At 40.5% G+C, this 15983-nt stretch overlaps 1 protein-coding gene across 1 annotated transcript in view; it reads left to right on the plus strand.

Moving 5' to 3' along the window:
- cdh22 (cadherin 22) overlaps positions 1-15983 on the plus strand; it is a 90732-nt gene that overhangs the window by 51028 nt on the left and 23721 nt on the right. Inside the window, exon 8 of the mRNA XM_018755729.1 lies at positions 4476-4597. Within this exon, the coding sequence (XP_018611245.1) occupies positions 4476-4597 (122 nt within the window). The remainder of the gene's footprint in view (positions 1-4475; positions 4598-15983) is intronic.

Here is a 15983-nt window from a genome sequence, read left to right on the forward strand (position 1 = left end):
ACAGAAGAAAAGCTTTAGACAGAGACACAGGATTATTGACCCATAGTTTGTTTGTCTGTTACCACCATGTTGCTGTTTTACATTCCTCAAGTAACTGCCAAGAGAAGTGACTCTCAAACATAGATAGCAGATGGTGTTGGGCTCATTTATGGAGCTGTCAGGAGATCAGGAGAGAAGTGGCTCTGGAAGAGATGGATTTGAGACCCTTCTTGAATGTTGGGAGGGATTCAGTAGCTCTCAAGGACACTGGGGGTCTCATTCCACCACATCAAGGCCAAGACTGATGAACTGTCAGGGCAGCAAAAACTCTATAATTCAAGACTATTAAAGGGTTCATTCATCAGTCATAGGAAGGAACAGGTTTTAATTTGGTAGGTCAGAAATTTTGTACCATTAAGATGACAGTATTGGCAGGACCGGAAAAGGAAGCATGACTGCATGCTTGGTTAAAGAATATAGCTCTTTAGAAATTACACACTGCCTTAAACAGGATAACATGACATTTACCCATCTGCACACCAGAGTGATGTAACATACATTCATGCACACTAAAGGCCACTTAAAGTAATCAGTTCACCTGAAACATGTTGCGAGGCATCAGTGCTACCTGCTGTGCCACCGTGCTGTTTTTGTAGTAAATGGGTACTGGATTATAACAGTTGAGTGGCTCCGTCTTCAAGAGTCCTTCCCACGTAAAGGGCCGCAGCATATACCTATCTGACATCTGAAGTTCATAGGAACTCATTTGTGTTGCCAGGGTGATAGGGCACAAATGGGGAAATTTAAAAAATCAAGGCCACTGTAAATTTGTTGCTTAAAGTACATGCAGATTAACGCATACATCCATGGCGCTCCATATGTTTAGCCGTTCTTCTCTATTAAGGTAAATATGACCAGTTGTTGAATGGGAGGATGACAGTTGGATTCGAAACTGCGTGTTTTTCCTCTTTTGTTTGGCTGTAACCCTACTGCTGGAGGCTTATTGGCTTTGTGAGAGCTCCTCTGCCATCTGGAAGGAGGGTTTCAAGGAGGGCGCCACCGCTAATGAAATTGAGGCCCTTACGCCTGGTTCTGGATGTCATCAGTTGCTCTGAGCTTTGATACTGATGCCAATTATTTTGTGTTTAAATGCCTTTTCTCCAGGCGGCATCGGGTGCAATAACAGCACAGAACAAAGGCAGCATGTTGCCTTTGACTGCACACCTGCATTTCAATTGAATCCCGTTGAGGCATCGTGTACAACTTTAGCGCTGTGTTCAAGTTTGTCTTTATGTATTGTGTGAAGAATTTCACATTAACGTCAGTTTAATTCCTTTGATCAATTAACAGAATTGTGGTTATGTTTTTTACACATTTGAACATTTTTAGCATTCTCCCTTAAAAAACAGGATCATTGTCAGCATCAAGTGCCTTATTGACCTTAAATAAATGTGGTTGGGTAGTTTCGGGATCCATCCATCCATCCATCCATCACCACTTGTCCAATGCAAGTTGGAGAGGTCCTGAGCCTATCCTGCAAACATGGAGCATAAAGTTGGATTCATCTGGCAGGGACACAGGCTCATCAGACTCGAGGAGGCTATTCCGAACTTCCTTGTTCAGAACTGGATTTGTGATGCAGTGAACTTATTCATTCTAACGTCTTCCTAGGAATTTCATGAAGTTAGTGGCTTACTTCAAGGCTTGTTGAAAGTTTGAACCAAGCACTTTCGGTCAGAATAAAATATCACAATGACATTTTGGACTGAGGCGGTTTACCTCACAATGGATCCAGTAAGGCTGGATGAGAAATAAAACATGGAGCTGAGACACATGGCCGAGGCGCATGAGTCCCATTCCTGTACATCCTGTATGGGGAATCTGCTCTTACCTTGTGCCAAGAAAAATATTTTCTGTGCTTTCATGTTAAACACTTCCTCGGGAAGCTAATTTGAAATAGACATATATTTTAGCTGGTAACATAGCATTTAAACCCTTGCTAGCTGATGGTCCTGGGTTCAGTTGTCACTCCCACTGTAGTACCCTTGATCAAATTTTTTACTTTCAGTTGAGTAAAAACATCCTGCTGTATAAATAGACAAATCGTCATGAAATTAACAGGTTGCTCTGAACAAAGGCATAGTAATAATGATGATGATGATGATGTATGGCATTATAGCAAATGTAGCTGATTCATTAGAGGCTGACCTTGGAAATTCTGAAAAAGAAAAAAAAAACCTTTGAAAGAATCAATGCAGATGATGTTTGTGCCTTACTTCGTAGCTGGATATTAAGAAGCCTTTTGAGTCGCCCAGTCAATATAGTGGATTGCCGCTTCAAAATCACAGAGCAAATTACTGTGTCCCAGTCCATTCTGCACACTGACAGTAATGGGAAGATCTTCAACGAGAAATTAGTGCCAGGCAATAAGTTAGAAATCAGGCCGGTTGCATAACTGCAAGCAATTATTGTGTAATTAAGCAGGGGTTTGGAGTGTATCTTTATGTGTGCGTGGCAGACATATTTTGAAAACTTTATGCTCTCTACTTTTCAGAACAGATTTTGAATTATGCTCACATTTATGGTATTCTTGAGTGCGACTAATGTGAGGTGTATGTTTGATGTAGGAACAATACACACACACACCATCTGAAACCGCTTGTCCCATACGGGGTCGCGGAGAGCCGGAGCCTAACCCGGCAACACAAGGCGAAAGGCTGGAGGGGGAGGGGACACACCCAGGACAGGACGCCAGTCCATCACAAGGCACCCCTAACAGGACTTGATACCCAGACCCACTGGAGAGCCGGACCTGGTCCAACCGACTGCACTACTGCGCCCCCCTGTAGGAACAATATCTAATTCCAAATTTTTTAAGCGTAAAGGTATCCTTCTGTGTTGCACACGTGTCATTTGCTTGTATTTTATGAAACTCATTTTTTTTCTTTATGACACTGAGGAATACGGTAGCGGAAAGCAGAAAACTTCCAGCATCTGTAGGATTTGCAGCAAACATATTCTCAGAATCCGTCTCAATATCTTTTCTAAACGTGTCATAGAAAAACTCCACAGTTAAATTTGCCAGCTTTTGGTGAGAATGAACGAACTCACCACGGTATAAAGTGCTTCGTGGAAGGAAGCACAGATTTGTTTTGTCTGATGTTCATGTTTTCAAATCAAGGTTCTCTTCAAGTTCTCCTCCAGTTGATGTGGAACTAGCAAGAAACGAAGATTTGTCTGTCTGTCTGTCTGTCTGTCTCTTTCCATTTGTTTTTTTTTGTTTAGAAAAAGTTTAAAATGATTGATTCTTCTTATATATCTTCACTTGAGAGGCCTGTGAGATTCAGTTAAAAAAAGTTTTGCATATTTTCATCATGTTACTCTAGGTTTACTTCTGTGAACATTTGCCCTCAATGGGGAGAAAAAAAAAAACGTACTGAAGTGGTTACGTTAACTGAAATAATTCAGTATGTATACAAACGATGATAGAATCCGGGGATTCGGCAGCGGGGGGCCACACGCCCGCAGAAGCGATTATAGCCATTCTGCCGTGAGGCCGCAAACTGGGAGCCAAGATTATGCAAATTGATAGGAAGCTCCTAATGAGATTTGTCTAAGCCGACAGTAATTTGGGGGAGTATCGCCAGATGATTATTTTTAAGGGATTTAAAAACGGGTGCCCTGTAACCGTGCCGTTAAATGTATGAGAAAACAAATGTGATCAGTTATGTGGCTTCACTCGTCATTGTCATCATTGCCAGGTTTATTGCTTTATTCTCCAGCAATGCCTTAAAATTTGAGGAGAGAACTGTATCTTCCTTAAGGTTACAATTGCAGGATTTCATTGATGTTACAGTAGCTGAGATTATTGTTGCTCACAAATGCTTTACGAATGCTAATATCTCCCCCCCCCCCAAATTGAAGACCTTGTTTTAGATTCAAATAATAAAAATAATAAATTACTTATCTTCTATATACAGCTGAACATGTTTACACTGAAGAAGGGCATAGCACTTTAGTGGCAACCATATACTTATTTATTATTGAACAACCAAAATTCATATTTATGTTACGATCACATCACTTCTGCTACCCTTATCATTAAACATTAACTGTAATCTTGCAGTCTTTCACTGTCTATAAATATATATAGTCATTTATTTTTTTGTGTATATATAATGGTTAAACACTTTGATTTGGAGAAAAGTTGTATAAGTAAATTTATATTTCGAAGTTAAGTTTAAGTACAGATTGCACACTGATTATAAAGATTCGAGCACACAGATTAAAATGTTTATCAGTTGATTTGCATCACATCTATTGTTTGAACAAAGGCACTGGAATTATGACAGTTCATGCACTAATATGCTTATGTAAATGCGGTAATTAATATTAATGCGAAACCAATTTGTGATGCCGTGCCGTTCTGTCCTGAGTCAGTGTTGACCCCCAATGGCCTTCTCCCTAACATACCCTTCCTCCTCCTCTCCACCCAGATAACCTCTCTCAGGTCTCGCAGACCTCTGTCAGCATCCGCATCCTGGATGTTAATGATAACCCCCCTGAGCTGGCCACCCCCTACGAGGCCTCCATCTGCGAGGACGCCAAGCCCGGACAGGTAGAACAACTTCCTTCTGTTGAACACATTATGTAAGCCCCTCGCCTCCCCCGAGATCACACCTTGATAGTGGCAACACAGCATGTCTTCTCTGTTATGCGACAGATCATATTCAGTTCTTCACCCAAAGTGGGTCAAATATCTGTCAGTTGTATTTTATTTGCACATGAAGTAGGTACAGTTAAGCACAACACTCAAGTGTACAAGAGCAGGGCTCCTTTTTGAACTTGAATCTGCAACCTTCAGGTCACCTGTATAATTCCTGAGTCCTGGCAACCTAATGCTGAAATTAAACCTTTGGTGCAGTCCTGTTAAACTTATAGTTTTTGAGGATAAAATTTATTAAATACTCTTTATTCCTTTCCATTTTCATCAACCAGATGAAAGACAAGAATGGAAGCATGGTGTGAGGCAGGGTACAAATTGCACAGGACATGAGCCCATCTTAGAGCAGCCACACACACACACACACACACACACACACACACACACACACACACACACACACACACACACACACACACACAAAATGGGCATTTGATGTTGTATTTACAGAAACCCGTCAGAGCTGATTCCACTCTCAGAGTTTATAAGTGGTGGCCTCTGCAGAGCTGCAAGGGTTCAACATTTGACATGTTTGGAATGCAAAGTCTTATTTCGTTCCTGAAAATAAGAAAATTAATAAGTAAGCAAATAAAGAAATGCAGCTGCATTGTTATCCAGTGCATAATATAGCAGTTTTTATAATAATAATAATAATAATAAATATTATTATTATTATTATTATTATTATTATTATAGTACACTGTGGATTTAAGGATGTAAAGTTGAAAACATTGTTATCTCGGAACAGTGCTTGTGTGCAAATTGAAAAACTAATTATAAGCCAAAATTGTAGTTACCCCCCCATCCCCCGCCACCGTTACAAATTTACTTCATAGACTGTGCAGTTTGAGCTTGTGAATCCAAGAGATTCGGTGCAGCAGAATCACTGCTTCTCTTCTGTGATGTTATACCTGAATTCTTAGACCCCGAAATATACTGTATTTGAAATGTTAGATCATTTACACTTTAGTGAGTATAAGGAATCACACAAATGAAAAGATTATCAGTGCTGTTTTCTTCTTGTATTTTTTTCAACTTCAACAAAAATCAAAGCACAAATTAAGATTCGATTACTGTTTTCTTTCTGGAATAATTTTCACAAAAATTCAGATCTGACACTGCATGTAATTAGACAACCCGCATTACAACAGATTTTAAAGTCCAGAATTATTTGTGAAGTACACAGATAATTAAAAATACATGTTGATGTTACATTCTTGGTTTAGAGTGTTTGGCACATTGTGTGGTTGGTCATGGGGCTGAGGTGGCCACATGGGTAAGACAAAGGACAACAGGACCTTCTCACAAACTAAGACTTTTATTGGACGACAGCCTGGTACAAGGTTCTTTTAAGGCAAAAGTTAAAGGAAAACCAGAGACAAAGTCACATCACAAGTGTCCACACCCAACCCAACTACATGTTGTCCTCCCTCTTCATCTACTTAAGTCTTTCACCAGGTTTCCCTGCAAATCGTCCCTCCCGAAATCAGCCCAGCAAACCTCCCGGAACTCTTCTTCCCCTACAATATCATTCCTTAAGCCCTCACCAAAGTCTACCTTCAAGTCTCTACCAAAGTCTTTCCCTAAAACATTCTTTAAATCTTCCCCTCAATCATCCCCCAGGTCTCCCCCCTAAGTCTTTCCCTCAGGTTGTCCCCTTATCAGCAACAGCTGTACTCTTCCTTGATGGTCCTTTCAGGTACTAGCAGCTCGTCTCCATGAGCCGAACCTGACAGGGCTTCATCCCCACCCCATGCCATGGCTCACCAACTTCCCAGCTCAGATTACACAACCATATACACAGCAGACATCAGATAGTCACAACTGAGCATCCTGCGTTGTTGTAGCAGATGTTCAACTGTGAAACAACTACTTCCAGGTTCTTTTGCTGGGGTTCATTCTGTTAACTGTTCGCAGTTCAGTACACTGCCAACAAACAATGAGCACTTTTTTTCACAAATCTGATTATTTACGTGTTCTTCTGAAGCCTTCCTCCAAGCCTTTCGCAGTTTACACTGTTACTCATTTACAGCTGTAGATTTTTTTTTCTTTTATTTTTTTTTTCACTTCCAAGGATAACATAGCAGCAACCCTTCTGAGACTTGAACTCGCTACCATAACAAGCTCAGTTCCTTAACTAGCGCTCGGCTTCCGTGATTTCACAAGAGCCATTTTTCGCCTCTGAAATCCTTCAAAGCACCCAATTATTCATGCTGGTTCTAATTAATTAAAATTAATTGACTGTGAATCTGAAGCTGACTCCAAATCTCCTGTCAGTGAGAGGTGGTAAAAGGTATTAGGTGTACCAAATTGAAAGTAAGTCAATTTAAAGGACACTGAAATGCAATTATGTGTGTAATTTATTACAAAATGAATATTTATGTTCCAAATCTTTTAAACAAATATTTGTGGGAAAGTATTGGCGGTGGGGGGGGGGGGATGAAATTATAGCAGTTCCACATTTTACATTAACAGTTTTTTTTGTGTTGAATGTATTTATAATCACACTTAAGAAAATTACAAAAAATTAAGTGCAGGTTATGATAGCTTGCTAACAGTAAGAATGAAATTCTACAGGTTTTTTTTTTTTTTTTTTTTTTTTAACTTTAGAGCAGCTGATCGGATCCTTTGGATGACACAGAGACATTCTGTTATTCTGCTGATCTCTGAGATGGTTAGCAGTCCTTCATAGGGTTTCACTTTGAAACCATGGTGCCTCTGCCCTTGATCAAGGTCCTTTTAATGAACAATGTGATGGATTAAATCAATTCCAAAACCAAGGAGCCGGTCAATATAGGCACCTTTGCCACTTTCACTGAATCCTTGATGCCACTCATTACTGATACCTTCTGGGGAAATAAGAGCCACCATGGCTGAAAAGGAGGAGGATGTTGCTAAATTAGTTGTGCGAAGCTCATGAGGGTGGGATTGTTCGCATTCACCCTCTTTCTTTACTCGGGAAGAGGAGGCTGTGAATAGGAAGGTGATGGGCTTGAACATGTGACACATACTGCCATTGTATGTTTGAACAAGGTGCATTACTCCAATTTAAAAGATTTGAAAGACTTAGGACTTCATCATATTTATGATATTAATTTATATACTCTGTCAAAAGCAATGGGCTGTATTAAAATGGCTGATGTATGCGAAAGGGAGAAAGTCTTATATTTGAAGGGAAAATAAAGTGCCTGTATGCCGTCTGTACTCTATTGAATCAGACTTGTACAAGGAATGAGAACTGATATTATTATTCAGATTTATATTTTTATTTTGGTAATAAAAGTTGGATACCTCCACACTACTTCTAATTTTACATCCCATGTGTAGGTTGTTGATCCCAACCACACTTCATGGGTTAAGAACAATACTCTAATGGAGGGAACAAGTCCATCCCCAAACAAAACATGTATCTATTTATCATATATTAAAAAATGAGGACTTGTTAAACAACACAGTTTATTTTCATACAGTGCATAATACCTTTATTCATTTAGCTGATGCTTTTCTCTAAAGTGACTTACAACAACTTACCCATTTGTACAGCTAGATGATTTTTTTTTTTTAACTGATGCAATTTAGGGTAAGTACCTTGCTCAAGGGTAGTACAGCTGATGGTGGGGATTGAACCTGCAACCTTTGGAGCCAAAGGCAGTAGCTCTAACTTTTCCGAAGACAGACTCCAACCGCTTCCACAGGTTGCAGATAATGCAAAAGACAAACCATCACAGAACACGTTTGTTTAGAAAACATTGTGAATTAAAGTAGGTCTAAAATAAACGGACAAGATACTTCAATAGATACAATAAATTAGAGTCATAAACGATGATGAAGGGGTGGCGATTATCTATGCGCTAGATAGGTGGCGGTAAGCAACATTGCGGTTAAGGTCCTGGTGTCGTGAACCATTCACGATTGGCTCGAGTCCCAGGATGGTTTCTGATCTTGTACCTTTAAGCGAGATACCCACGCAGAATCATTTCAGTAGAACACCCATCTGGCTTTCCTACTGCAGCGGGAGTAAAACTATTAGCCGTTGGACCGATCGGGGCTCCACTAAGACCCCCTATGACTTAGCGTAATGACACTGAGGGAGGAGGTAGACCCCAATCCGCGTCGGGTTCGGGTTAAATGAGTTTTAGCGCCGGTTCAGTGTCTTGGCGCACCAATAATCAGCACAATAACTTGGGTGGAAAAGAGCCTTGCAGGAGCATGTATAATTAAAGCTATCTTTCTTGCACCTGCAAGCCAAACGGTGGCCCTCCAAACTTTGGCCCAGCCAAAGCGTTTCTCCTCCAACGATATCCTCTGTGTACTTTTTCTCCATGAATACTTTATTACCACCAAATGAGTGCCAGTCCTCTATATGAGTTTCCCTGTATTCCGGACGTGTTCATTAAAAAAGCGTGTTTTGCAGCTGCCTGCACTTACTTATTTTTTTTTATTCTTATTGTTTTTTTTTTTTTTTATCCATTTCTCGTCTTTTGTTGACAATCGCAGCGAGCCATGCTGATGGACGACTTACATTGTTAAAGTTGTTGGCCGAAATGAGAAAAGCAAATACACCGGAGTTGGGGGGGAACGCATTCTTATGGAATTGTCATAACAGTCCATGAAAAACAATCATTCTCCAGATCCGCAGGAGGGTTCGAGAGCTGCGTGCGCTGTGCCTCAAAGTATATTGCTCTTTTTATTTTTTATACGTCCATTAAAAAGACCTATATGTCACATATGGTGTATGAACACATCCTTAAAATGTGCTCACAACGTACACAAATTTGTCTGCTAGTGATGCCCTGGAGGGATGTGTGTTTCAATCAGGTGTACTAAGGTTGAGTCATAGTTACTTCTTATTTGTTAAAAGCTTATTGAACGGTAGGTCACACATTTATTTGTTTATTGATTTTTTTTTTTATTTTTATGTTTTTCAACTTATGTTCTTTTTTTGTCCTATTTTTATTTTTACTTGTCTTCTGCTTCGTCGTCCTCGTTTTTATTATTACTATTTGTATTGCTATTATTACTACTTCGATTTTACTGATTTCTATATTAATTTTTAGTTTCACTTTTTTTTGCCTTGTGTCTAAGTTAGGCTTAAGCTTGGAGTTAGTTGTTAAGGTGTCAAACAAACAAAGTGGTAATAATAATAATAATAATAATAATAATTTCCATTCCTTTTCTACCTTGGTATTACACGACACCTTCTTATATGACCCGACTATTGCTTGGGTTACAACACCGGTGAAATTACTGCCAGGTCAGGGTAGAGCAGGCAGTAGAACAGTTCAGGGTCCAGGCAGGAGGTTGAACTAACAAGCCACTTATCGAGAAATGCTCCAGCCGCTGAATGAGCCACCTTTTTTAAATTTAGCTGAATTTACAAGCTTTGAATGAAATCATGCCCCAAGCAAGAAAATAGCAGTAACAGAAGTGATAACATTGCTATCTGTGGGCATGAAGAAAACAATGTGAGGGGACAAACTAAAAGTACAAACAAACAGAGCTGACAAACTCGCCTGGAGGTGGGCTGAAGTTTTTCACCCGACGGTCAGACACAGCTGTGTAGCCTAATGGACAATTTGGTTTTTTCAGACACGTTTGACCTCCGTTAGCTGTCCTTGCTCATCCAGTTTTGTCTTGTAGCAAAAACAGGTGAGGGCTGAAACTCGGCCTTCTGTCCTGCTGTTATTGGGGAATAAACAACAAGCTGCTTCTCCTCGAACGCCTGCAAAATCATCACCCTTATTCAACCAACTTTAATGAAAATGTCCTCACTGTTTGCTCCGTGAAGTAACAGGCTGTTTAAAAACTGAGTGATTTTTATCATTATTAATTTCTTAAATCTCAGTTTATGAATTGATGCCTCAAACTCCTCTGACTGGAAGGGACAGAATAACAAAAAGGTTTGAGAGTAGAACACACGTAAACAATTTTCATCAGATGGAAGCGGTACGAACACCCACCTAATGACCTCTGTGTGTAAGAAAAGAGCACAAACCACTACACCACCTGCTTAAGAGGGCAGGGCATCTCCTCTATTTACCTCCCTGTATGAATGCGTAAGTCATTGCCAAGGGGACTAACTCTGTAGTTGTTTCTGCATAATAATAATAATAATAATAATAATAATAATAATAATAATAATAATAATAATAATAATAATAATAATAAATTCCTTCATCTGTTTTAGGTGGTCAGGGGGGTGCGGTGGCACAGTGGGTTGGACCACAGTCCTGCTCTCCAGTGGGTCTGGGGTTCGAGTCCCGCTTGGGGTGCCTTGAGACGGACTGGCGTCCCGTCCTGGGTCTGTCCCCTCCTCCTCCTCCAGCCTTATGTCCTGTGTTACCGGGTAGGCTCCGGTTCCCCGCGACCCCATATGGGACAAGCGGTTCTGAAAATGTGTGTGTGTTTTAGGTGGCTATATATCTAATTCATCCGCATGATTTTCCTGAGTCTATCTCAGAGGCAAAGGGCATGAGGCAAAGTACAACACAGATGGGATGCCAGTCCATTGCATAATAATAATACATACATACTTTCTGAACTGCTTGTCCCATACGGGGTCGTGGGGAACTGGAGCCTACCCGACAACACAGGGCATAAGGCCAGAGGGGGAGGGGACACACCCAGGATGGGACGCCAGTCCGTCGCAAGGCACCCCAAGCGGGACTCGAACCCCAGACCCACTAGAGAGGAGGACCCGGTCCAACCCACTGCGCCACCGCGCCCCCTTATAATAATAATAATAATAATAATAATAATAATAATAATAATAATAATAACAATAAGAAGAAGAAGAAGAAGAAGAAGAAGAAGAAGAAGAAGAAGAATACTATCACCATGTATTCTGAAAGTTTCAGTCCCAGTCATGACATAGAATACTTGATCAAAGTTCCTGCCCTGAATCAAAACAGTAAGAGTACCCTGCTGCATTAATGGGTAAAATATTGTAAAATCCATTGTATAACATTGTGAGTCTCAAAGAAAAGAGACAGATGAACAACAGTTGATATTAATACTATTCTGTTGCTTGCAGTCTGATCAAGTTTTGTTTTCAAAATTTCTTTCATCTACACACAGAGGCATTGCAATGCTGGACATGCTACAAAGGAGAACATGTGGGGGTTGGGATACGCAGTTTGTTCTCCTTCCTTCATTTCATGGTCCATATCGCTAACTGACATGACCTCCCCATCGTTACCCTCCCCCGTCATGATTGACACATGAAGCGAAAGCGGGTTGTACTTCCCCCTCCCTCCCCTACATTACCTCGCTGACCCAGTGGTATTTGCCGGACCAAATGCAAAGAGACAGGTATCATATAGTGCGCTACGCTCGGGGAAAGGCCTGCCGCAAAAGCAAATACTAAGCCCGGCCCTGGCGGAGGAGGTCTGTCAGGTCGACGCAGATTCCGGAAGGATCCTCTGTCGGCCGCTGTGACAGATCACAAGGGCCCAGACTTTTCCCCGGAGACAGTGCGAGCTCGATGACTAATGTACGCGCCCTCCACCGAAACACGTACACAGGACGAGTACAGTCTCCAAAGTTCATTATTACAGAAATCTGCATAATATTTATATCACTTTGTTTATTTGTCCAACAGCCAGTCCAACGTTCTATGCCTGACTTAACAGGTACATAAGTGGTCTTTTGGATCAAGAGAACTCAGTGGAAAATTCGAGATTTTACTCATTACAGAGCATAAGTGTGCTTTATTACAAAGAATATTTCCTTTTTTGGTTTGCTAAAACTTTATCCTGTAATTTTGAGTTCCGTCACATTGTAGATTACCTCAAAAATAGAACATTTTTATTATTTTCAATTTTTTTCCTATTTTTTTCATTTTATTTATTCATTTTTCATTTAAAAAGCATGGTGGTGCCAGTAAATGCTTTGGAACAAGAACAAACTGACATTGCAATCTGAGACTAACTAGATAAAGTGACAAAGCAAATTTAGCCCAAAAAGCACCTTTAATTGTAATAAGCATAATGTCCTTTCCCTCCGGCTGAGGGACACAGTCAATATTCAAATCGCAGAATGGTGCGGTTAACGTCAATGACTTAGCACAACCAACCAACCATTGTCAACAACCACTTGCCCCAAGCGGGGTTACGGTGAGCAGGAACCTTACCCGGCAACTCAGGGAGCAAGCCAAAAGGGGGAGGGGACACACCCAGGACGGGATGCCAGTCCGTCGCAAGGCACTCCAAGCAGGACTCGAATCCCGGACCCACCAGAGAGCTGGACCCAGCCAAACCCGCTGCGCCACCACACCCTCCCGACCGAACTCGTTTATAGCTAAAGTTTGACAGCACAGCATCTGTGGGCTGCGTGTCCAAGAGCGTTCCCAAAGAAGGCAGCTCCTCTGCTCCATCCCAGGTCCATTCTGGAGAAAGTTCCTTGCTTACCGTGCGGTGCGAGACATGGGGGTCAGGGAAACTGTGCTGACTGACAGAAATCCAATTAAGCGATTGAGCTGGAGGGTCTCGCGTCGGTTACCCAATAAACTCTTGCACGCCAGGGGAGCCCAGACCAGTTTACGCGGCAGGAGCCGTTCCGAGCACCACCATTGTTGTCTTCTGTTATTCTGCGCTTTGTCGAGCAGCAAATATTAATGGGGCTCCCATAACGCATTTCGTCTTTATATAGATTCCTGATTGTGTTTTTACGAGGACAATGAGTGGGGAGTCGCCTGAAGGGCCCACTCTGCTCAGACGCACAGTCACAAAATGACATGTTGGAAATGGAAAGAATGCGTGTTGCTCTGGATGTTTCTCTCGTCGTTTTGCTGATGGGTTGTGCTGAATGGATGCGCCAACTCAAAGGGCGCCTGCGAGGTTTAGGCAGCAAAGAACCGGATCACCGCCTTTTTAGTCTATGATTTGTCTGGCGGAAACAGACAGGGGTGTCTGGAAAACACAGGACAATGAAAGTTAAATATAATGTTAGAATTCTAACTTTCTACACATATAAATGTTTAATAATATATCATATACAGGAAGTACAGCACAGCAAATTAGGATATTTCGCACTCTTGGCTCTTTGATTCATCGTTCTTGGCAGCGGGATGTGTAGTGCTTAGAGTTGCCACAATGAAATCTGTGGGACCCAGGTTCAAATCCCCTCCCTTCCAGTAGTACTCATAATCAAGGTTTTTACCCTGGAATGATACAGTGAAAATTACCCAGCTTTATGAATGTATCAGTATAGTACAGTTGGGTAAATCTAATATTACCTTGAACAAAAGCACAAGTTTAACGATAATTGTCAATATAATGATTGCTTTGATGGCATCGTCACACACAATCTTGAGGTGGCGTTGTGATGTTTGTAATATTCACAATCAAGACCAGGAGAATAAATTTTGACTCTTGACTATTGATATTTGCAAAGTCCTGTGTGAATATAAAGTGATTAGTTCTGCAGATTAGCTAACTAATCTCTTATTTGCATCAAGAACCTCAAGGGACATTTTGTATATATAGCATACTGTGATAAGAATTTATTCACACCACCTTATTCCATGCTTTTACACATAACACAGCAGCACCATATTTCTAAATAACTTTAAAAATGAAAACGTCACTACACACTAAAATTACGGTAACTCTGACAAAAACACCATAGATCCACAAATCACATAGTATACCAATACTACAGCAATCATATACCAATATCACAGTCCACACTAGCTAACTAATTAAAACACATAAATTATAAATAGCAGCACCCCAAAACAAACGGACAGACAAATCAAACGAATAAATAAATGAAAGAATGGAAGAATCGAAGGGTGTTACATGGCTCATGATAATATTGACCTTCATGGTGGGTGACAAAATATTACAAATTAACATAGAAAATATCCCACCTCAGTAGCAAATCAATCAATTACAGTAGGACAGTTCTAAAACATTCACAAAAGAAACAACAAAAGTTCTTAAACTGCATGAAAACAAGATGCTAAGAGGGGGCAAGGCATGGCATGATGGGAAGGCTGTGCTCACCTTTTGCTATACTGCAGTCATCAGTAAAGGCCTGGTCTAGAGTTATGACTAGATTCATTACAACAAAGCCAAAGGAAATAACTTCAATATGTCACTAGACCAATATGTTAAAATCTATAGTTGTAAAAAAAAAAAAAACTTTAAAAGCAGTGGCTGCTCTAGAAAAAAAATAAATCCACAACTAAAGACTCATTAAGAAAAAATCCCATTATTGGAATTAAGGAAAGCGGAAAACATCTGCATGTTAAGTACAAACGGAAACTGAAAGCATGGCTTTGCAAATTTTTTACTGAAATCATAATTATTTAGCAACAAAATGTCATTGCAGCACCATCACCGCTGCAGTTCCCACCTGATATGAATTGTTTTCCTCTTAAAGTCATTAGTTTTGCATCCAAATGGCCGAGGCATTTTAGCAGGGGTTTAGAATTAATTCATATAACCAGTCCCCCGGGGTTTGGTTTGAGTGTAAAATTCTGATGGGAAATGTGTATTCATATTTGCATTTACATTTACATTTATTCATTTAGCAGAGGCTTTTCTCCAAAGCGATATACATCTCAGACATCTCAGATGATATTTAGTTCTGAACTGATATATTTACTGTGGACATTTTTTTTTTTGAGTAGAACTATTGACTTTTGTTTGACTTACGAATGGTGTGTGTAGTTTAAAGCTAAGTTCGAATTGCATGCCGATTCCATAAAAAAAAATGCATCAGTGTATGGTGTGTGGAAATAAGAAACTTTTTTTTTTTTTTTGCTTTGTGATTTCTTCCTGTTGAAGTACACTATCAACACATTGCTTTTATTCGTGTGTTTGTGCTCATCTGCACTGTTGTTTGTCTGTGTGCCAGGCATTTCTCAAACGCCCTGCGTATCAATGATATTTACAGCAATTTATTACTCGTGTGCCAGTTTTGGGCCTTGCATCATTTTTTGAAGGTCTTTCTAGTTGACAAAACATGATTGTGCCCTGAGAGTCCCCAGCCCTCAAGTATTTTTAGAAGTGCCATTTTGCTCAGCCATGCATAGTTTGGCAGAGACATTTCGAGTCTTACCCTCTTTGTCCCACGGTAAGGTGGAGTCATCTTATCCATGGCAATTCAGCCAGTGGTCTACACACTGAGATTCACTTCAATCCATCCATCCATCCATCCATCCATGAGGGCAGTTATTCACATTTCTCATTTTATGTTTACACTCGGACCCTTGTTTAATCAGAACTTTTATTTTTGCAGTTTCCTTCACTTGCAGGCTTTATTCATTTACTGA

The sequence above is a fragment of the Scleropages formosus genome, chromosome 24 (genome assembly GCF_900964775.1).
Source record: "Scleropages formosus chromosome 24, fSclFor1.1, whole genome shotgun sequence".
NCBI lineage: Eukaryota > Metazoa > Chordata > Actinopteri > Osteoglossiformes > Osteoglossidae > Scleropages > Scleropages formosus.